The 23,707-nt window shown below is 35.5% G+C and overlaps 1 protein-coding gene across 2 annotated transcripts in view; it reads right to left on the bottom strand.

Annotated features, from left to right (window-relative positions):
- The window catches only part of ccdc178 (coiled-coil domain containing 178), a 144,226-nt gene that overhangs the window by 3,719 nt on the left and 116,800 nt on the right, over positions 1 to 23,707 (bottom strand). Inside the window, exons 20-21 of one of the 2 annotated variants that reach the window (XM_088642513.1) lie at positions 16,312 to 16,446; positions 11,048 to 12,667 (exon numbers count right to left, since the gene is read on the bottom strand). In XM_088642513.1, the coding sequence (XP_088498639.1) occupies positions 12,659 to 12,667; positions 16,312 to 16,446 (144 nt within the window). In that variant the 3' untranslated portion in view covers positions 11,048 to 12,658. Of the gene's footprint in view, positions 1 to 11,047; positions 12,668 to 16,311; positions 16,447 to 23,707 lie in introns of those variants that run through there. The other variant, XM_088642512.1, reaches the window with a different exon arrangement.

Genomic DNA, 23,707 nt, shown 5'->3' with positions numbered 1-23,707 from the left:
GGAAATTTTTGGATGTTTTAAAGCTGCTCACAAGCTGCCAAAACATCTGATGCTGAACAGAGAAAAGCAATATGCAGTTATTTTGTTCTTAGAACGTGCCAGAAAATACATTGTTCATATTAATGAGATGTGTGATTCTCTCATTAACATAAAGGTACTGCAATAAAGGCATTTCCATTTTTTACACTACCATTACTAATATGGCTAATGAAAAGGGTTTTTTATGGATATGTACTAAACTATAAAAACCCAAATGTGTACGAAACTCAATCACATGAGTATCAGTATTACTAAAACTTTCACCAATTGTCACTCTTTATTGTTAAAGTCATATGGCTGGCATTTCCTGATGGCATCAAATGACTGACAGCTGTTTCTACCATTGTTGCTCTTTCAGACCAGGTGATAAACCCGAGATGCACAATGCAGAAGTCAGCTACTGTATGTGCAGGCAATGAACTGAGCCACACTGCTAATAAATGTTCTTTTCCCCGAGAATAATAGAAGCAAATGTGAAATCAAGCCACGCAACTTTCAATATCATTGTACAATAATGAAAATGCCCTGTCAAAACTGTATGAAGATGACAACCATTCAAGGATACTGTACCTTAACAAATATCTTTGTTAAAGGAGAACAGCCCATTTCACATTTCGGGTTATAATGAATTGGCAATGATGAGTGCATTTCCAACCACAATGAAGCGAAGTACAAGGTAATGTGTACAACCTCCAATTTACAACACAAAAGAGATGAAGTTTCAATGTGTGTGTGTGGCGCCATATTGCTGTTATTGCCTGTGATTCAGGACACGGCAACAAAACTTCCAGTAACGCGAAAGAGGCCCTCTTACATTGTAAACATGCTTTAGACCAAGCCAATTTTGCTATTATATTAATTTTAAATAGTTACATGAAACTGACACATACAAGGTGATGTTTTTTAGATTCTTATAAGAATTGCAAATAAAGAGCAACCTACAGTAGTTCAAGTAAGCAGCTGTGTCAGCATGCGTAGGCTGCAAAGTAACAAGTACAGGTTTATTCTATGCTTAAAAGAGAAAAGAAACAACATTTCGGCTGTGGAGCCTTCTTCGGGTGTGAAGAAGGCCCCACAGATGAAACGTTGTTTCTTTTCTCTTTTCAGCATGGAATAAACCTTTACAGTACTTATTCCTAAAGAGAAACCTAGCAAACAACTAAAATACACTCATAATAATTAACATTTTGTTAGAAAACGTGTCAACATTTTTGACCATGTGGCTTTTCAGAGCAATAGAACTGACTGAACAGAGGGGTCGCCACAGCGGTGTCACCTTAAAAAGAACGAACACTGCTGGAAAATACTGTAGATGACACACTGCTTTCAAATGTTCCCCATGTGATCTGATCTATAGATGAAGGAATTAAAACTACAGTATTAAAGACTGATGTGAACAATATCAAGATTAATGAGAAAACAATCTGAAAACGGGACATGGCTGAATATTTGTCCTACAGTAATGAATTGTTTCAAGAAAACATTTTGTTTTTTTACATCATCATCCGAACACTTTAGATTAAGCATCAGGAATTAAACACTATTCCCATTGAAAAGCAGGAAATTAACAGGATTTCAATAACACACAAATATTAATTGTTTACATAATGTACACATAGAATAAGCCCTTTTAATATAATGTACACAGAACATGGAATCAAATGTATCATTTACAAACCAAGAGTTTTTTCTTTTATTGTTTCAAAAGTATTCATTTCCATTCACTTATTAGCTCTTATATGTTCTATATTATTATTATTATTATTATTATTATTATTATTATTATTATTATTATTATTATTAAGAACAATAATAATTCTTATAAAGACCCTTGTTTTGTTGGAATCGAGCTCGAAATGGCCTTTTAAATGAGGCTCTTGTAGAGGGAGGAATGAAAGCTGTAGCAAGCCCTTTCTTTTCAACATGGAAGAATGACAGTTTATGAGACGATGTGTGTCTTTTAGACTGTAATTAGTGCAAAAGTGACTGAATATAGTTTACGAGACACAACAGCCTCTTAAGATTTTTTGGTAAAGATCTGTGTGTAATTCAAGGTGATATTAAAGCAAAGGGGTATTGCTACATACAAGATGGTTGTATTCTCTTCGAGAGGACTCGCTCTGAAACAAGAAGCTGTGCTTTTAGAAAATTTAATCATAACTCTTTGTAATGAACTACATGCAAATAAATAAAACACTCATTGCTTCTGTGGGTGAATGATAATGAAAATCTGAAAAATAGGCTATTAATCTACAACGAGAAGGATCTTAACTATTTTCTATTTAATCACTGCCACAAGACAGTCACTAGCAAATCATTTTTAAAGGTGTTTTTGAGGTTAAATATACATGCTTTTTAAATCAGCACAAAGAAGTTCAAAAGGGTTTAAATCAGTGTGACACCCTGGAAAATGAAGAACAGCATGCCCTGCAATTTTAAAAATGCCTATGTCACAATAACCCTGATGACTTGTTCAGTTTTTCCACCTTTAACAGCAGCTTTCTAAAATGTCCTTTGAGACACATTCCTGAGGGGCATGCTTGTAACAGGTGACCCCTATTTTGTCAATAGGTCTAGGTCTTTTGGCAGAGTGGTAACAAGCTTGCCTGCAGTGCTGGCTATTTGGGTTCAATCTCCAGCCTTGTCCTCCAGATTTACATTGCTATTAAAATGAATATCACAGTCATACTATACAGTACATACGATACACTACTGTATATACCAGGACACACAACTTCGTATGGAAGTGTAGTGCTGGAATATATCCTCATAAAGGAAATTCAGGAAATATGTAGTGGTTTAACAGTAACCAATTGTAGTATACAATAAATGGAATAAGTAATTTCTCAGATTAATCTGTAGGTACATTCAATTCATTTTAATTTTTATTGCTACAGTACTTCAGTACCTTTCCTAAAAGAAATGTACAATACTGCAACACATCTTGACTTTACAGCATTTTATTAACTGCTGCTTTTATTCCTTCTTACGAGACCTCAGAACTGGGCACTCTATACAGTACAGAAATCTAATGTTCTTAGACCATGCCCTTCCTGCATTATTCTATATTTTATTCGGGCCTTTCTTCATAAATTTGTTTTGATCTTTAGTGCTTGGTGTATCATTGCACAGTAAGGGACTATTTGCTCCAATACAATGGGTATCTATTGTTCTGGACTCAATCTGACGGGTTTTGGGTCATGTACTGATATAGCACCACATGCACATTCCTGTAACAAATATTCATGACTGCTGTTTGAAAGTAACCTTCAGTGTTACAATATAACACAGACCTGTGAAAGAAATAGCTTTTAGTGACAACTTACAGTACAAACCTTTTCATACAAAACTCATTTGATATACAGTAATGTCTGTTCAATGTGTGATACTGATTAGTGGTTAGGCTATAGAAGTTGTGCTGAGTCTCACCTGTTTGTGTGGTAAAAAGCCAACTTTAAACAATTTCTCCAAGATTATTTTACATTAATAATGCTTTTTGCTTTAAAAAACAACAACAAGAGTCAACTGAACATAATTTGTAAGTTTTATTCACTTACAAAAAATTCACTTTTGTAAGTTGCTGTTTTTAACACTATTATGAAATTTGTTTACTTCAAAAAGTTCATGTTTCCTGTTAAGCATGGCAAGAGCCTCTTCAATCATATTTTGAAAGGAAAAAATGAATGCATTTTAAGCTCTTAATTTCAGATGCCTTTTTGAGGATCCATTTTCCAAGGATTGCACTGGTTTAATGAAACTCTGTTATAGTTTTGCTCATGATAAATCATTTTTCAATTTCTTTCTCTGACCCCCCACCCCCCAAGAGAAATTGGTACTGTAACAGATCCAAAGCTTATCAGTTGTAATTATAAAAGAGCTTTGCCCTCCCAAGCTGAACCTGAACTGCCGCCACTTAATCTAGACAGAACATTACGCAGAACTAAACTAAGGCTATACTGTATGTATTCAGAATATCAAATGCACAAACAGTTTTGGCTTCCTTTTTTTGACAGTCTGTGATATAAAAGTGACATCTTTACAATCTGAAATCAAATCTTGCTCTCGTAACGGCTGCTTTTTAAAGTGTTTACCAAAGGCAATAACTAATGTACTAGTAGATGTAGTCAATCAGCCTCTCCTCCCTGGTCTGATAGAATACCGCTCCATTTTTTAAGCATAAAACAAATAGTTGTGGGTTTATTGCTTGTGACAGGTGAGGGACTGATAGTACTGTAGACTGTCGACCTTGATCTATGATGAGGATCAGGCTTCTGAGAGCAACTCAGGTGTACAGAATCTGTGCAGGAGGACTGTAGTCTATCTAATGTGCTCACTCACTCATGGAAGTCTGGTGCTTGTTTGATTTGAATGTAACCCAGGTTAAGAAAAATTAAGATTAGGAAACCTATTTCTTACAGGTTTATAAAAAGAACCTACTGCAGATGGCACATTTTGTATATAATGCATATCATTGCAGGATATTAAATTGACTTTGGGGGCATGTCAATGATATTGGGCAAAATGAAGAAGATGTACTGTATTAGAATAAAAAGAAATAGCCAGATAAACTAGTAGCTGAGTGGGCTACATCCTGGAGGCCAAACAGCCTCCTCATAACAGTGTCCTCTCTTCTGCTCCTACGTTTGGTTCTTTTAGAAGAGTACGCTATGAGAAATGCTTTTAAAATGCCATCCTTCAGTCTTTACACTAACTTTTTACGAACTCTTCTGAAAATTCAGACAACGTACTAAGCAATTCTTTCAAGGCTTTCCCATCATACAGTATACTCATCACATACTGTAAGGAGGAAGTAGTGTAAATTAACACTTTGAGTGTCTTCTGTTTCACTTTTTTAAAGACGTTAGGTGTAACTGACATAAATCTATAATATGCCAGTTGCTAAGGGCAAATACATGAAGGGTATTAATGCATCATTAAAATTTTGATAGGTAATGATGGGAAACTTTGCATATGAAAAGCCTGCAGTATAGTGACTTATAGACTGGTGCTTTAATGGACAATTGGATGCTTGTTTGCATCCATATTCCTTGACTTGCTTTCCAATAATGCTTTTTTTAATTTTACATTTTTAATTTAATCTTGAACTTCTGGTGATGGTAATATGTTGAGGAACAAGTCACTAGATAATAACTTTCAAAAGTAAAGGAAAAAATAGAACTCCAGATACACAACAACTTCAAATTTCCCTGATAAATATAATCAATCAGGGCAAAAATTGAATTTCCAGAAATATGGAATTTAATATATATTTTTTAACATGATATGTGAAAGTAATGGTTTGAAACCCATGTATTTACCCCAATACAATTGTATAAAATGTTCTTATTACTTTGGGAATATTAACTTGCTTAGTAGCACTTGTAGTTTCTGTCCTTTCTGAGGAAAGACTGCTCTTTGAGAACAGGAAAGTAATTTTGTTAAATTTCACTACTTTGTTCTGCAGCCCTGCTTACTGTATGTTATAGTTCAAGCAGGTAGCTGCATCAGCTGCAAAGGGACAAGTAATGGTTTATTCCATGGTGAAAAGAGAAGAAAACACAACTTTTTGGCTATGGAGCCTTCTTCACACCACTGTACTGTATGTTATGGCTGTTAAAGAAATTCAGACAGTTTTGGGGGGAGGAATTCTGACTATTTCAACACTCTTGTGATACACAGATCTGAATGTACAAATGCTGTACAAATCAATGTTCTAGAAAACATACATATATTAAGTTATTGAAAGTTTCTATGGTGAAACAATCATTCCCTAGTAAAGCCTTGGTAAAACACTTGTATTAAATAATGTTAACCATATATGACAAAGCTTTGAAAAGGTACGATACCTAATGTACTATGAAGAAAAAAAAATCCACAAAGCAGAAAAATCAAACTGAGAAAAAACTATGTAGATAGTCCACTATGTAGACGGTTATGTAGTTTTAGTGCTTCACAGTTGAAAGTGGTATAAGAGAACACCAAGAAAAACATCATCACCAGTTTCCTTCTTCAGACAAGTGAAGGTGGGTGACAGAATGGACACGACCTCTTCACTGAACTTCAGACATTGAAGATGATCCTGTTACCAAGCCCTGTAGTACGGCTCTTGGCCTCATGGCCCAGGATGACCAATGATGAGTTTTCTTCTAGGGACTATCTCTTCTGATCATGGGAGTGAAGAATCGTGCTTTGATAGAATTCTTCCGACCTCTGCCTTTGCTGGGTTTCATAGCACATTGCAAAAGCAGACCATCTCAGTTGCCCAGATCTGTTTAATGATGGTTATTTTCAAGGTCCAGGATGGACAACCATATGTCCTTTTTGGCCACGGGAGTGCCTTGACTAATCAAGCCTTAGTCTTTCTTCTAATGCTCTTGCCCTTCTAGAGCTTATTCAGCTTTCCAAGCACAGTTCTTGGCATCCCTAACCGAGTTCTCCTGTCTGTGACCAATTATCTCAAGTAGTGAAATTCAAATATACTTCCAATTTCCTTGCCTCTTCAGTTTTTGCCAGGTTGTCACGGTCACCACACATTGTCATTAAAAGATGCTACTATTTTAAAAGTCCAAGCAGCAAATTCAGTTCCTATAACAGACTCAAAACCAGAAAATAAAACTCTTTTTCCAGGACCTTCAGGAGCACTATGTGTTGGGAGTGCCGATTTTTAAGGCACAGCAGGTGGAAACATGAGAACAGAAGACTAGTTTTGTTTGGTAACTAGTAGCGTATTGACACAATGATGTCATCCAGCCACTTCTGAAAGGTTCCCAAAGAATCCCCTTCAACAACATGGCTTTGCATGTTCAAGTCACCCTCCATCCTTTGTAAGAACCTGCCACCTATTCTCAGTGCTAATGTTATAATAATAAACTCTCATTCCTGCGGGGTTCTACATGAACAAGATCAATAACAAAAAGAAAGATCCTACAGTACAATGCATAGCAAAACAACAGTGAGAAAAATAGCAACATCCGTTTTAAAATGAATCCCATAACTGCAGCCCTTGCTGACCTCCTTCATGTCGTCCTCGGCTGCTTGTCAATAAAGATGTCAAATACACAACTTTGATGAGCAAAATCCGTAGGAGGCATATTTGAGAATATACAAGTGAAAGATATTTTGTGACTCAAAGTCACTGGTTACGTGCATAACATATCAACATGAAGAACTGTTTACATACATGTATCTGGTGAAGTGATAAGATATTTAGTAATAACATTAAATAGCACTGAACACACCTTTAAACTGCAGTATAATGATCCAGATTTCAATTATATGTTTTACCTGCTCCATTTTTTTAAAATTTCTAACAACTTCCTAACCTGTTTCACGCGGTGGACTTGTGCTGGTATGGCACCATAATTTGCCTTATTAAATACGCAACAGTTTCGATCCATAGATCCTTGATTTACATTAAAATATCTAAAGTAATAAATAGTCATTCACAGCTCCCCATTTTCCTCCAGACAGTTTTACATGTGCTTCACAACCTATCCCCTGGTGCCTTCTCAAAGCCTAGTTCTAATCACCAGTCAGATGCACTCACGGAGGCCAAGGATGTCAGACTTCTACTGTCTCTCCCTGGAGGACGAGCACTAACCCCATCGTTCGGAAGAACGGCACCGCTGCTTCACTGAAGTGAGACGTGGAAACTCTACGAGTCTCCAGACTCCCTTCTTCACAAGTAGTAAAAGGATGCAGGCGACCTGCGTGTGCTTAGAAACAACCAATCACCAGAACTGTGTGACACGCTGGCATTCATTATACTTTAATCATCTGTTGTAATCGAACCAGCCTAAGATTTGCTCTTTCATAGTGCAAAATGTACAAACAGACAGTAAAATGAAATATTATAATTTGAATAAAATCAAAACATTTCTCAGGTGTTTTACGTGCCACATCAGTAGATAGAGTACATGTACAATTTCTGCAACTTTTCACTCAATGAAAGGCAAGGGCTTTTACTGAGTGCAGATTTACTGCATGTACATCTAGACAGAACAAGAGAGTACGATGTCTTTTACTTATCTATAATTTTGCAATTGAATCTTTTATTTCAATCTACAATGACCAACTGCATAGTACCTTATTATATACAGCAGGGTTGTAAGACACAATAAAGCAATTGTAAGTGAAGCACCTTACTCAAGGGTACAGCAGCAGCAGCAACCCAGCTGGGATCTGAACCCGCAGCCCTCCAGCCCAGAGACAGCCACGGGGAACCATGTACTGTATTTACAGTATATGTAATCCTAAACATAAAGATGTTATACATTTCGAAATCTTAATACACATTAACAATGAATAAATGTTTTTATAATTTACTCATTTACAATTAAACCTATTATATACAGTATGATGAATTTCCTCAACGGATTAGTGGCCGTAAGATTGGACATTACCTAACAGTTGCATAACTGATCCCTCAGGCAGTTCAGAAAAGTTCTCTTAAAAACTAAGGGATTCTGCAGTTATTCAACCAAGGACATTTCACCATTAAAAAAAATCAACTGTTAGATAAAATGCACAGTAACGTATTACAAGTATCAGATTGATAGTCACAGCTGAATACGCTCGTGTGTTCAGTGGCCAGCGGTCCCATGTCTCTAGTCAGTTGCACTGTGAGGGCGGATATCAGCAGTACAAACTCAAATTTGAAATGGGTGAGTGCTTCCAAACTGGCACATCCTGTCCCCCTGCTGAAGAGCATTTATTATCTGCAGCACTTAGGACACATGAAATGCTGCTGCAGGAACTATTACCCTGGTAACTCACACTGAAGAGGATTTCCTCACATTGTGCAGTGTGTTTGTCACTGGTGCAACAATTCACATGCACATCCCAGTGAGAGAAACATGCCGATCTTAAGGCTATTTGTAGTATGTAATAACTTCACTTAATCAAAGACTGATTTGCTTATGTATTACAAAGATAATTTGTAGACTCCCGCATTTAACTATTTCTATGAGAGCTGGATGAGGCTGGCTTATTTTGTATCAGTAGTGGGTTCCTAGATTGAAGCGCAAGACAGACATTACCAGGAAGTACTAAGGCACTAAACTGAAAGTCAGCAATGTTTAAATGAAATCAATGGAATGAAATAATGCTAATAAACATACTAAACTGCATATATAGCTGTGAATATAAACAAAACAGTGACTTTTTCAATAATGAATAAGTCATCCAGTACATTCATTTAATTATTAATGTTGAATTAATATTTATACAAACATATATTTATAGTTTTTGTATTTAAGTATCAGTGTCACTGTATTAAAAATCTAAAAGTAAGTGAAACAGGTATCCAAATAAATACTTTATAAGAACGGGAAAGAAACAATTCACAATGAGTCCACAGCATTAAGTTACAAAAGAAAATGAATGGTAATTTGATTGATGTTTTAGAATTTGGTAAATGAATAAAAGTTTAAATTACTCACATTCAGCAAGTAACACATCTTGTAAATTCTATATACCTTATATGAAGCGCCTTAAAAACAATTAACTCGTCAGCTTACAGGGACCCTGGCAGCCAAGTCCTCAATAGCGGAGCAGACGGGAGGAGATATACCACCTAAAATATCTTCAAATTTATCTAGAGGATGAATCACTGCACTTGAATGACACTTCAAACAACATGGTCGCCATGTCACTGGAAAAAGATTGTGTTCTCTTCAGATCTGTGTGGAAGCTAGTGTACAATGATTTCTCTCCAATAAAAGATGGAATGCACTGGTATCTTCCATACCTAGAATATTCTCCAAGTGCTTTGAACATCAAGCTCATGGAGCTGGATTCGCCATCAATAAGTGAAATCTTCGATCACCTTCCTGAATTCCTGATTCACTCTTGGGATCAAATACGTTTTTTGCGATTTCCACCTTTTCCCCTGTTCCAGATCCAGATGACAAAACTAAGGGGGATTTAAGGGCTGATTAGATTCTTTGTGGAAGAAGTACAGATTTATTCTGCTTGGAAACTTCAATGTCAGAGTTGAAAAAAATGCAAGACTCTGGAATGGAACTATTGGTAAGGAAAGAATTGGAAATCGCATCTCTAACAACATACTTCTCCTTACCATATGCACAGAGAATGGGTTTTCATTACCAGTAACCTATTTTGCCTTAAGATTTAAAGGAGAACTTGAGATGACGAGTATGTGGTTGGCACACATGGCAGAAGACAACATGTTTTCAAAGTCTTACAGATACAAACAATGCCTGTGGTTTCTTCACTGCCATAAGGACTGTCTACTAAGAACTTAGGGAAAGGGAGACCTGATGAAGAAAAGGGAGTCAGTCAACACACCTTGAAAGGAGTGTGTTGAAGATCTTTATAAATTAAAATCAACTGTCAGTGAAAGTACACCAACGTATATTATACAGTATATAACAATACCATAATACCCAATTATAGATGAACATGGACCTGTACCAAGATTAGACGAGGTGATAAAAGCTATCATGCACATGAAGAACATCAAAGCAGCATGAAGTGATGAATACCCACTGAGAAAGGAGACAAATCCACCTTTGAAAATTAAAGAGAGCTTTGCAAACCAGTTTACTATAAGAATTCCCTTGAACTCATTCTTTTGTTGTACAGCTTCTCCCAGAAGAGGCATGACCAATTACAAGAAAATACTGGAAAACATCAGTAGCATTCCATACCCAAGGGATTTATGTTTCATAAGAGGCTGATGTTGATGAAGGAATCCATCACTGCCTCGAATAGGAGGGCCAGTAGGAAGGATTGTGAAGGATTGTGGGTAAAAAGGGTAACTTTTGTTGTGATGTGTGCATTTTCACATGGGTTGTAGGTTATACTGTTTAAGAAAATGGTTATGTTTACTCAGGGGCAGTTAACCACAGTATTTATATATTCAAGTAGACTACAGAGGTGGTCACCTTGATAGAAAATAATTTAAATGGGATAAGTTGATCCTGAACATTAGACAGGGTCAATGATTTGTAAGACCTCAACTGAAATAAAGAGATTTTAGGGAAGATTTTTCTTTAGTGCTTTATTTTGTTTATACTGTATGTTGAATTATGCCAGGAAACATCCTGGACTGTTGACCTAGTGTACACTGGTTTCAGGTGGTTATGGGAGGGTCCCTGGAGCCGCAGTACAAGAACCATGGATCTTCTACAATATCTCCCATATTTTCAGAAATTCATCCATTGATTACCCTTATCCAATTCATACTATCATGCTTGAAGGGCACATCCTGTTGTTTGTGACCTTAATAGAAGACAACCCACACAAACACATGATGATGAGCATGACCGTTCCACACAGAAGGGTGGGGTCAGTTCAGAATCAAACCCCAAACCCAAGACCTGTGAGTCAGCAGCACTAACCACTATGCCACTGCGCTACCTCCACATATATTTATCTTTAAACTGAATGGTCTGAAAAGGTGTGCAGTCACTGAACTCTCCAACGTGCATGTACATTTCACAACCCATTTGTTTATTATGTTGTAGGAAATCACTCGTCTCCCTCAGGCCCACTTTTTGCTGATCCAGAACTAATGTAATTTTGCCATTTTTATTTAATTGCTTTATTCTACTTTATCTATATTTTTCCTCTGTACAATCAAAAAAGACTCAGAAAATAATTAAGTAGAACATATATACCATAAACTCCCTAATCCCTTCCTGGCATTTAATTGCAATATCTCAGGTCCCAGTACTTACTGAAGACAGGTGTCCTATACTGTTCGGTCCCTAAGATCAGCAAATATTGCAGATTGAATCATTAACAATGACCAAGTGACTGCTTTTTTTGGATCTCAGTCTAATTATTCATTTACATTCTCTATTTGTAGAATTTTATTTTTTCATCATTTATTATACCTTTTGTAAGCAACAAAATTAAACATTGGAAAATGAACTGTGCTGTCATATGAATAAGCAGAAACATGAAGCTGAACTTTAAAATGCAACCCCAGCTGTTATTAATGAATTAAAATACAGTAACATTAATATGAATAACAATTCACAATTGATCTGAAATCTAAAAAATAAAATCTAAAGATAAACCTGTCATTAGTAAAATGTGGGTAATTTTATTGACTAAATATGACATGGGAAAATTTCTTATGCTAATTAACATTTCTCATCGACAGGGTTGATCAACAGGAGTCTAGTTTTAGAGTCATAAGCTAAACAAAGTGTGGCCACCACTGGAAGCAATACGATATGCTGTTGTAAACACTGTCTTCTGAGATCCTTACCCATTCACCGAGAACAACCCTAACCCTAACCCTCACCTGTTCACTGGGCTCTGAGTCAATGAATTAAACCACTTCATCCAAAAACTGTACTGTTAATTTTTCTAATAACATATTCATATACTGAGTGTTAATGCTTTTAGTCAAAAAAGATGATTTAATCAAGTTATTTCAATCAAAGTAATTTAAATTGGTCTTGTGATCTACTGAGATTAAACCCACAGTATTTAAAGTAACAAAAAATAAATTTTTTAAGTAGTCTTCTTCATCTCTGAAATGTCACGTGTTCCTCAGTCATCTCCTCTGCAGGACTGTGCTTAGGAAAGAGGTCAAGCATTGTTAGCATCATTGTCTTCATAGTGCTTTTTACATCCTGAGTCTTCAAATGCTCTTGGAGATGATAGAATGTTAATGGTTAGTGTTTTGTCTATGTTTCAAGTTACTGTTCACAAAATGAGACAAACAGCTTTTTGTTCTAACTGAAAAAAAACATGCTGCTAACAGCACTCGAATTCTTATTTATTAAGGATAGCTGTAATAATAATAATAATAATAATAATAATAATAATAGAAAAGACACCTTTCACCTTTCTCTAGGAGCAGGTACAGTAGGTATCCTGGAGATGGTGAAAATATTAATACAATTATAATATTTTATATTATTGAAATATATCTTAACATATCTTTCAAAGAATTGTGACTGGTTATCTGATACCATTTAATTTTGCATTGCTCTACAGATCATCTTTGTTTTATTTTACATGATGGGAGGGGACCACTGACAGACACTGTCGCTGTCAAACAGTTTTTGCAGTAGAACAAATTGATAGTTGCCTCTAATAAAATAGGTGAGGTTGGAAATGACAAAAATTGAATAAAACTATCCAGTTTGAATGGAAAAATAAATCTTGTTCTACAAAGAAAGCAAATGTGAGATCCCGATCTATTGTAATTTATACTAAGTATAGTTTCCCCTCTTTTCTTTTGAGGTTCTTACTGCACCTGCTTGACCCCGGGTTTTGAATAACAGTCATTTATCATCACCTATATTTGGCAATCACAACAGCAAGCAATCTAACCTTATACAGACTGTTAATAATGTTGTCTCGTACTTTCACCCTCTTTTCAGAGAACTAGAAAAACTAAGTCATGAAAAAGGGTAAAGATTCTAACAAATCATTTATCCAGCTAAGCTACCCTGCCCCAAAATACTTAATTTAAAATATGTTGATAAATGAAGTATCTCTTTAGGTAATAAATGAAGTATCTCTTTAGTTATCCTTTGTCAGCAACATTCATTTTAATGGAGAGTGAGTTTACAGGGTTACATGATTGAACTACTGAGCCAAGCCAGTGTTGGCAAATGATGGGCTAAATTATTGATGTTCCACACTAATGAACTCTGATGAGAAATAAAACATAGACATTATATTTCAACTGGTTCGTAATTATTTTTGTACTTTAAAAGCAATTTTATTTCTACCCAAACTATACAAGTTCTGGCTAAAAGCAGTGGATGTAAATACTTTACTAAATTCATTAGTGTTCTTGTTTCTTTGTTGTGTGAATGTTATGGCATAATGTATGTATTTGGTTTCTTAAATATTTAAAAACCATTGGAGTATTTTAGGTTTTTGTATCGACAGCTAGCACTTTAGAAGAACAGTTTTCTAAATGATACAGAGGGAAATGTATCACACAAAATAAAAAATAAACACAAATATAGGAATTGTTCAAATTCATACAATTTCACTGAAATTAAGCTAGGTTCCAGCACACAGCAGATCAGGTGTCCTTTTCCATACATCTTGAATTTTATGTACTGTACAGTGTCTAACAATTAATCCCAGTGTTTCAATTTGTTATTGAATGAGAATATCAAAAGGATCTTCGTGTTCTTTAGACTACAGAAACAGCAATTCAGAGGATCAGACTTCTTAATTTTAACAGGTATTACAAAAGAAGAAAGCAATGTTCAATTTTCCAGTATCCTTTTAAAGTTAATCAGCCTTTATCTTCTGCTGTCAATGGCATCATAGACATATCCTTCAGCAATTAATAATGTATTACTCATGCGCTTCACCTTTATATGAGGAAAGCCATAGGGATGACATCACCATGAACAATATAAGTTGTAATAATAATAATATACCTGTGTATGATAATACTCTTAACCACTGAGCTGCTTACCCTTGATTCAAGCACAGTTAATCCCGTGAATCACACTAAACAGTCCACTAGTATCTGACAAAATTATATCTTTTTGTAAATACAAACTTATACAGTATGTGTGATATATCAGTGTGCTTAGTTGTGCTGATGTATTCAGATTTATTTCTTTTCCAGTCTCAGAGCAGAATTATTTTTTTATCTGGCATGTAGCTTACATATCAAAGTTAATTTGTAAATTAAATTTAGTGATTCACACTGTGCCATAACAAAATCAGCGATAGGAAATAAACTAAAATGTAACTGTAGCTGACGCAGCTACCCACCTGAACTAAAATGTAACTGTAATAACATCTATTTATTGTTTTCGTTTTTTAAAATGTTATGCTATAATCGGAGAGAACGCTTTTATTTACACATCTGAAATACGCATTTACAGTATATTTATATATCTGCATGAACTGCATTGAAGAGTCACTGGGATACTAACATTTTTTGCCTAACATTTTTTTTAACTATACAGTACTGCTCAGGTGCAATAATACAACAACTCCATTGTTAAGAAATGTCCAGAGCTCCACAGAACTGGCTCTTGCTGGGGAGAGATGTTATCTTCCCTGTGCTGTAGCCCCCACACAGAGGCAGGAGAGTGATTCGCTCCCTCTCTTCTCTGGTGTCTGTGTGAGCTCCGGAGCCTCTTTGTCCTTCACACTCTGCAGCTCACCCAGCATATATCCATGCCCCTGCACTCTGTGCCCACCTAGACTGAGCCCCATCTATTCACAATAGCCAGACTGACCATTTTGCTGCTGGCTCTTACTTAACTGATTGACCGCCCAGATGTCGGAGTAATTGGCATGTTGATCTCTCCACTGCAGTTTTGTTATTCCATGTTATTTAATTAGTCCCTCAAAAAAGAGTTTGATCTAAAATGCTCCTGCTGCACAAGGGTTACTTTAAACTCACCTCAGGTGAGATGGGGGAATTTTGCATTTACATTAAAAATCAAGCTGCAGTATACTGTATTTAATTAACTACAAAATGTTTCACAGTTACTGTTTCTACAGTATGTTGTGTGTGATAAGAATATAAGAATCGAAATTTGTCTGTCAAAAATTGATTGGAATTCATTACTTTAAAGCCATTACAATGTGTACTGTATGCTAATAATAGTCTTGTTTTAGTAGTAATGACCTTTAGCTACTACGTGTGAAGCGTTCGTAGTGAAATCAACAATGTTTAATTAACATATAAACGTGATTAGCAAGGATTGCTGTTTCCAAAAATAAAAGCATCATTGCGAAGATGGTCAGACGTGAAACTGAAAATGAAGTGTCAACAATTTTTTCATCTTCTGTCTATATTTCTGCGAATACATATTCTAATGGTGGTAAATGGGCAGAGTTCTGTAAAAACAATGGTGCCATCTGTTCATATAGCTGTGGGAAGTAAAAGCTGGTTGATTAATAAGGCATGTGAGATCAATGCTATGAGTTTCACCGTAGTAATGCCAAAGGTCACTAAGAAGGGAGGAAGAGCTGACATGGTTTGAGGTGTACAGTCCATCCAACAGTAGCAGTTAGCATTCCACCCTGCCAGAAAAAATGCAGCTGTCTTGTTTGTCATTTCAGCACCAAATGTGATGTGAGCAGGTCATTGAGTTTAAGAGAACCAGAAACTTATTGCTATTGAACACAGGTTCTGTTCAAGTTAATAATTGACTCTTTGGGAACATGCATTTTAGGGCTTCAGAAAAGCGGGTTTTAGTCACATTTGATCAATGGCACAAAAAAAAGAAAACAAAAAAAAAGAAAAGCAAATTAAATCTCTAGAAAGCCGTCACCCAAGTCCGCTACTGTACATACCTGTATAGCTACTATTTTCTTGCTGTTTTCATTAGAAAGGGCCTGGAATGTGGCCAGTCCAGCTTGGCTGTAGAGGCTGCGCTGTTTGAAGTATTCCTCCAGTGCTTTGTGCATCCTCCTCTGCAACAAAGAAAGCTAAGGGGAAAAGAGAAAAAAAAGAAGTCGGCAGGGCAGGAGAGGAAATTAATGGCAGTGTTCAAGAAGAATGATGGAGGGAAATAGAGAAAGCAGTCAATAGCCCATTCTGCAGTGTACGGGCCTGACAGGAATTTCACAGTCTCTTGGTTTCTCAACCCACTCATGTGCATTCATCAGAATCCAGTCACATCTGGCTGCCAGGATGGGGGGTTAATTTTCTCTAAATGCTTCACCAGTTTTGTTCTAGCCGAGGCAAACTCTGTGACTGCAAAGCTGATGAGTAAAATATTTCTACTTCACCCAGTTTAACTTCAAACCGATCGCCTCAGGACATATTGTACCTCTCTTTTTTAACAGATACACAAAGAGTCATGAACCCCCTACCCCTTAAAAGAAATTCTTCATAGTGCTTTGAAAGAGATACTGCTAGTTTCATTTTTGGACATGGTTTCAAGTGCTGGTTTAAAGACTTTGATAGACGCTATTTTTTTCTCTCCTTATAAAGCTTATCATAGCTTGGCAATGTGTGCTTCAGAGCATGACAAAACTAAAGAGAATTAACTCAGCCATCAACTGCTGAAGGAGAAAAATAACAAGAATTTTCTAAATAGAACACCCTATTAATCTACCTAGCTAAAGCATTTAAAAGGGCTAGTAGCTGCACCAACTCCTAGACATTAAACAAAACGTTTGTACAGTCTGATGCAGCAGGAAAAGAAGATGCTAGGATTCAAGAAGCTACAGAAATACCCAAAAAACAACAAATAGAGAAGTGAGAATGCTAGATTTGTATTGATATATCAATGATATTGACAGAAAATGATTAAATCACACATTTGTCAATAATCACAAGTGATTATTGATAATTGTAACATGATAGTATTTTATGTACCATTAACTTCAATTGTAATTTAGATTCATGTGCCATTTTTTCCTATGCAAAAATAAATCTGGACTGAGTAACAGCAGAGTGATATTTAGGTCCTCATTTACATTGAAAATGAAATCACTTAAATTACAAGCTGTCTCCAATGTAATTTCTCAGTTAACTGTAGTAACAGCTGTTTATTTGCACCAATATAATGTACAACAAGTAAAAAATGGTTTCATTATTGCTTCATTTTGTCAATCAGTTTTACCAAAAGGTTTAATTAAAGCATATTTTATTGTTAAGATAAAAATACAATAAAATTAAATATGAATTATAGTCTGTATTGATACTGGAAAGCTGAAATTACTGAAGGCTAAAGCAGACAGTTGGCATAATATTGGCATAATCAGATGTTATTTTAATAACAAAAGACAAAAAGTCAGATCTTTCTTAACATAAGTAGTCTGTGACCTGAATGAGGATTTGTGCATATATTTTTCTAGTTCTGAATTTACATAGTCTTACCTAAACCATTGAATATTACTAAAGGCAGCCAAATAAAATAACTGAGAAAGTGACATTTTCACACATACTGTACTGTACTAGGTGATCTAGTGAGGCAAAAACAACTTTAACATATTTAGAATCTCTAACATTTTAATAATCTTTTTTTTTGTAAATGTAGACAAATGTATAAAGTTTGTATCCAAATAAATAGATTTGCATATATAACTATACAGTATTTACTAGGAGTACCCTCATACACATTCCTTTAGGGAATATTAAAATGCATATTTAGAGGGGTGGGGGCAATTGGGGTATGTCTTAATGATATGTATTTTCTCACAGCAGAATACGGACTTGAACCTCTGGCAGGTTAGTGCTAGTGCCTGAGAAACATTCAGACAGATGTCCCAGAGCTAACAGGGTCAAGACATTAAATGTACTTGCTGTCTAGTCACCCAACATTCTATTTTTCAACTTTGCTAAATAGCCACTTAAATTCCCACTGGACTGGTTTCTTACAGGAGATTAAACCATTGCTAGGACAGCAGTGGGATATAATGAAGAGTTTAATGCAACCCCACTCACACAGCATGCAAAGGGACACAGTACTCGTCTACAGACCATATGGAAGGCAGAAGTGCAGAAAATCTGCTAATAGGACTGGCAGAATTGTTCAACTGCAAGTTTATTGTTTTATAATTATTTGAATGTCGGAAAGGAATGATGTAAACACCATGATAAAAGTTTAGTAGTCTAGCTGGCTAGTCTTAAAGCATGAAATAAAATGTAATTCATCCACAATTATTCATAAGCTTTCTTGCATTATTGCTCTACCTAATAGCAAACACATCAATTACAAAGTAGCAGATAATGAGTTCTGCTACAGTTGTGATATGTTATTCCACTCTTTGTAAAACATGCAAACGTCTAATCTAAATCATCTATTTATTTGTATCACTTTACATATTAATAAATCCATTGCTCTCTTCACTTTTTTGTTTATGTACCACACATACAGGAACCATAGGGATCCAGCAGTAAGAAGAAATTAAGGGCAATTATTCACAAATGGCATGAACCACGTCTTTTACATCTCTTAACCAATGGAAATTAATGTTTAGATATTTGCAGTGTTAATAAATATTTTATTTCCAAACTTACTAAATTATGGCAGACAGACTTTATAAATAGGACTCCTAACCACATAAAATATTGCACAGTTTGCAAAATTTAAACATAGGGGATTTTAATCATTAATGATATACTGTATTCACTTTTAAGAACATGAAAGCATTTCGGAGAGTTACAGATGACATTATACAGGATCTGGACAATGGACTGAACTAGAGACTGAAAGGCAGTAAAGCTTCAGAGTGTGTCTTAGGGTAGTTAGAACTCTAGGTTCCATGAATGTATAGATATAAGCATCCAGAAATAAATCATTTTTATGATTTATGGTGGCTATGTGTACTGTCTAAACCTCTATATTCCCCTTGTTAAGTGATAAACACAGTGAATCATGTTTTTCTTATTAACATTTATGTTACTGTTTCATGTTCTTTCTGTCCTATAAAATATTATCATTGTGTTTATCAAAATCAAAAGGGTACAGAATACCACGCAATATTGGGCTTAGAACCTTTATGTATTTTTTACAATTACTATATTTTCAGTTTACTACAAAACGACTTCATTAACTACAAAAAGAGCAACAAAACACTAAACAACAAACAGAAAATGTGGTTTAATGTGACATACATACAGTACTCTACAAAAAAACAATCTTGTGAACTTAACATGAAATAGTAATGTTCAGACATATTGTCCATTTAGAGGAGATGTGTAAAAAATTGCTTTTATGCTGTTTTATTCTCATGAAGAGTAGCTATTTTGTCAGATTTTATTTCTTCTAGGTCAACAACACAGCGACATATCAGGTATTCAAATGAACATTAAGTTGAAAAAAAATGGTTCATTTCTATTCAACATGTAATGGATTTGGATACATCAGAACTACATAACCTTCACTAATTCTAGGGATATTGTCGACCTTTAACTTAATTTGGATATGCTGTATAAATGATAAAAAATTGGCGCAAAACTGCTCTTCTGTAAAAATTACTGAATTTGTTAGGAGAAAGGAAAATCAGACTTTGATCAGAAGCGTGGCAAATCCTGTCCACAGGACTTTTGCATGTGCTTTTCCGGTTGATACCCTTCATGAAGTCAGATGAGGAATTGCACTGTTTGTCTTAGTGGAATAAATAATGTGCTCTTCTCTTTATTGGAAGGACTGAAATATATATCCTAGCAGGTTTATTTATCACTAAATACTAAACTGCAGATACTGTATATTAGTCTCTATCTAAAACATACAGTACCTTAATGATAAAATAACTTGTAACATTATTAAATAAGTGTTGTATACACAAGCTAATGTAACTAATTGACACAAAAACAAAATAATGACCAAAGATGTCTTTAGAAATGGAACAGGTAAAAGAAGAGGACATGGTAACAAAGTTATCCTATTCTCTATAAAATTACAAAAGCTTATATGCTTTGTGAACGTACTGTATATATCATCATCAAAGATGTGTACCGTAAAACAAAACAAAACACTAGAGAGACTAAACATGATACAGTACATTGTATAGTATATACTGAACCTTGATAAAGAACAGGTGCAGGCTGAAGATGATGATATACTGGGCCATATTTCAAATAATACTGTTATGGGACAAAGTGTTTCACACATATTGCACTACTTAAGCTTATTTAGACCATGAGAAGGTCTGCAAACTTCTGTTACCTGACAAAAAGCAACATTACAGCATGTCAGTATAATACTGTACAAAGCTGGATTCATTATTCCATTCATCAATTTTCAAAATACACCGTGGACAGGACTTCCACACACAGACCCAGATACACAGACTCGCACCTGGATGATGTGACGGCAGCCATTATGTGCCAGTAGGCTCAGCACACACCAGATATCAGTGGGGAGGGGACCAGACCGATGAAGCCAACTCATGGATGGGATTTATTAGGAAACCACGATTGGTAAAGGCACATGGAAAATTTGGCCAGGACGCCGGGGTTACACACCTACTCTTTTCACCTAATCTCACCCTGAGATTTTTAATGACCACAGAGAGTCAGGACCTCACTTTTACGTCTTACCTGAAGGACAGCACCTTCTCACAGTATAGTGTCCCCCATCAAATCTGGAGCATTAGGACTCACATTGACAGTATGGTGAGCGCCTCCTGCTGGCCCCTCTAATACCTCTTCCAGCAGCAAACCTAGCTTTTCCCAGGAGGCCTCCCATCCAGGTACTGACTAGGGTCAAGCCTGCTTAACTTCAATGGGATGCCAGTTGTGAGTTGCAGTGTGATCCCGGCAGACTTTATCAGTGCTTGTCTGATGCCTGTGCCCCCCACGGCGGGCAGGTTTTTATTTCTGTTTTAGATTATTTTCCACTTCCCGTGGAAGCTAAAAGCTTGATTTTTCACCATGTTTGTGGACTTTCTCTATGTCTGGTGCATGAGACCTGCCCACTTTAACAATATCTTTTTTCTAGACATAGTATCCAAATCAAGGTCTTACTAATGCACTGTAAATGTTTCATTTTACTGTAACATATATATTTTATGACTTCCCTGTATTGTCTTCTGGAACATGAAAGTGATGTGTCAACATTCAGTAAATACCTCTATATTAAGAGAGGTATAATATACTCCTCTGTTAGTGTAATCTGCAAATTTGAAAAGTTTACTAAGTACATCAGAACCTAGAGCTTTGATGTAGATGAAGAAGAGCAGTGTTCCTAATACAGATCACTGTTGTCCACCACTAACAACATCCCCAATTTGAACATTCACCCCTTAACTCTTAACTCTGTTTTTCAAATGGTTGTTATGTATTAAACTGTTCTCAATCCAAAAACAGACGTTATCTTGAATCCCTGCTGCCTGCAATTCAAGAAATAAGGTTTTATGATGAACATTATTAAAAAATAAAGTAAATATACAATACCATGTCATATTCTCTCCTTCTGTCCATTACTGCTGTTTCTGGTTCAAAGAACTCTAACAAGTTAAACAAGACCTGCCTTTTCCAAATCTATATTGATTATTCTCTAGAATCCTATTGCTATACAGATTAGCCACTAGTTTCATATCTTCATCTAATTTTGGTTTCCATAACCTTACATACAGTATAATAGAAGCTAGACTTATTGGACTATAATTAGTTTAGATCTGCTACACTTTTTTATGGATGGATGCTACATTATCAGTTTTCAGTCAAAAAGAATTAACTCTGCCTTGAGTGATTATTGGCAGGGATCTGTTATCAGCCTACTGTATGAATAACATCTTTTTTTTCCATAAGTCCCCAGAGTTCTGTTTATCTTAAGTACTTCTAATACCTACAACTCTTCTGTATCTTCAAAAATAATACTGTTTAGTATAGAACTTTGTTTTTGCACAGCTGGTACTATAATATTGATATTTTCGCTTTTAAATACCTGGGAGAAATACTGTATTTATTTAGTATATTAGCCACTTGCATTTCATTGTCTAAAGGTATCACATTTTTATCTCTAAGTCACTTTACCTCATTCTTTACTGTTCTTTTGTTGTTGTGGTACTGAAATAAAATGTTATTTTATCATCTATTGCAGTATTCTTTTCTGTGTCTTCGCTGCCTTTTGTATCTATTCTTGCGATTTATCATATACGGTTTAACTAGATCTTCATCTTTTTTTAACACTTTCTGAAGTGCTTTTATTTCTCATTATAGTCTTCCTAATTTATTTAACTATTTCGGCCACTACTTTCCTGATACTGAATTACTTATTCATGTGGTGAATCTACTCTGTGCTTAAAGCAAATGTTTTTTTTAACCCATCATCATTAATTTCATACACAATCCATATCTACCATATATTATTTCATTTGACATCTCTGAAGGTCTGCCTCATTCATTTTATATTTCCCTCAAATTCTATATCTTCGTTTTAGATGGATTTGAAAGATACTCCTGAGCATACTATATTCTGATTACAGTTCCCTCCTGGTTCTCTCACCTCTGTATTCCTCTCTCTGTCTTGATTGTTTGAAAACAATTGATCAATACAGGCTTTCCCTCTTGTAGGTCTTCTGACAAACTGATTAAGGAAGCAATCGTTACTCATGTCTACATTTCCAGTTTCAGCAGCAGACTGAAAGGACAACAGCAGACAGCAAAACCCTGATAAAGCTGTGTGACAGGATAGAACATTTAGAGATGTGGCTACAAGGATGGGGAATATTTTCATAAGAAAAATGTGTGGTAAAAAGACAGCAAAATATGTTCTCTATTGAATTTTCTTTCGTGAACGTTCATAAATATTCACCTAGGGTACTAATGAAATATTGCAAATAGCCACTAGATCTCTTCTTAAACACTAAGGTAACCAATTTCTCCTGCCAATACACAATTGGCAGTGCAGTGAACTTACTGCTGGATATTACCTTTTCAACTATGTTTTTTTATTCTTTTCCATTAATAGTATTTTGTGTGGCTAGCTTTTACATTGATGGCATGTATTGTACTTTCTACAATTAGACTCTTTTTGTTTCTAACAAGCAGTATATCTGGTGCTTGCTGTGTTGCTTTACCTTTTTTGTGACCTCTGTATTATCTGTTTCAAATTGTTAATATACTGTATAAAAACAATTTCTGGCCACAATGATGATGATGTTAAAGATTATTACTGTTAGTCTCAATATTGTTATTGACAACAATGGTCAATATACAATGTTTTGCTTCAGTACAGATTTTGTCTTCTGCATGCTTCCATACAGGCACACACAGTAGGTGGAGAAATAT

The sequence above is a fragment of the Lepisosteus platostomus genome, chromosome 8, assembly GCF_059453375.1.
Source record: "Lepisosteus platostomus isolate fLepPlt1 chromosome 8, fLepPlt1.hap1, whole genome shotgun sequence".
NCBI lineage: Eukaryota > Metazoa > Chordata > Actinopteri > Semionotiformes > Lepisosteidae > Lepisosteus > Lepisosteus platostomus.
Note: the sequence above shows the minus strand (reverse complement) of the source record. Positions and strands in the feature narration are given on the sequence as shown.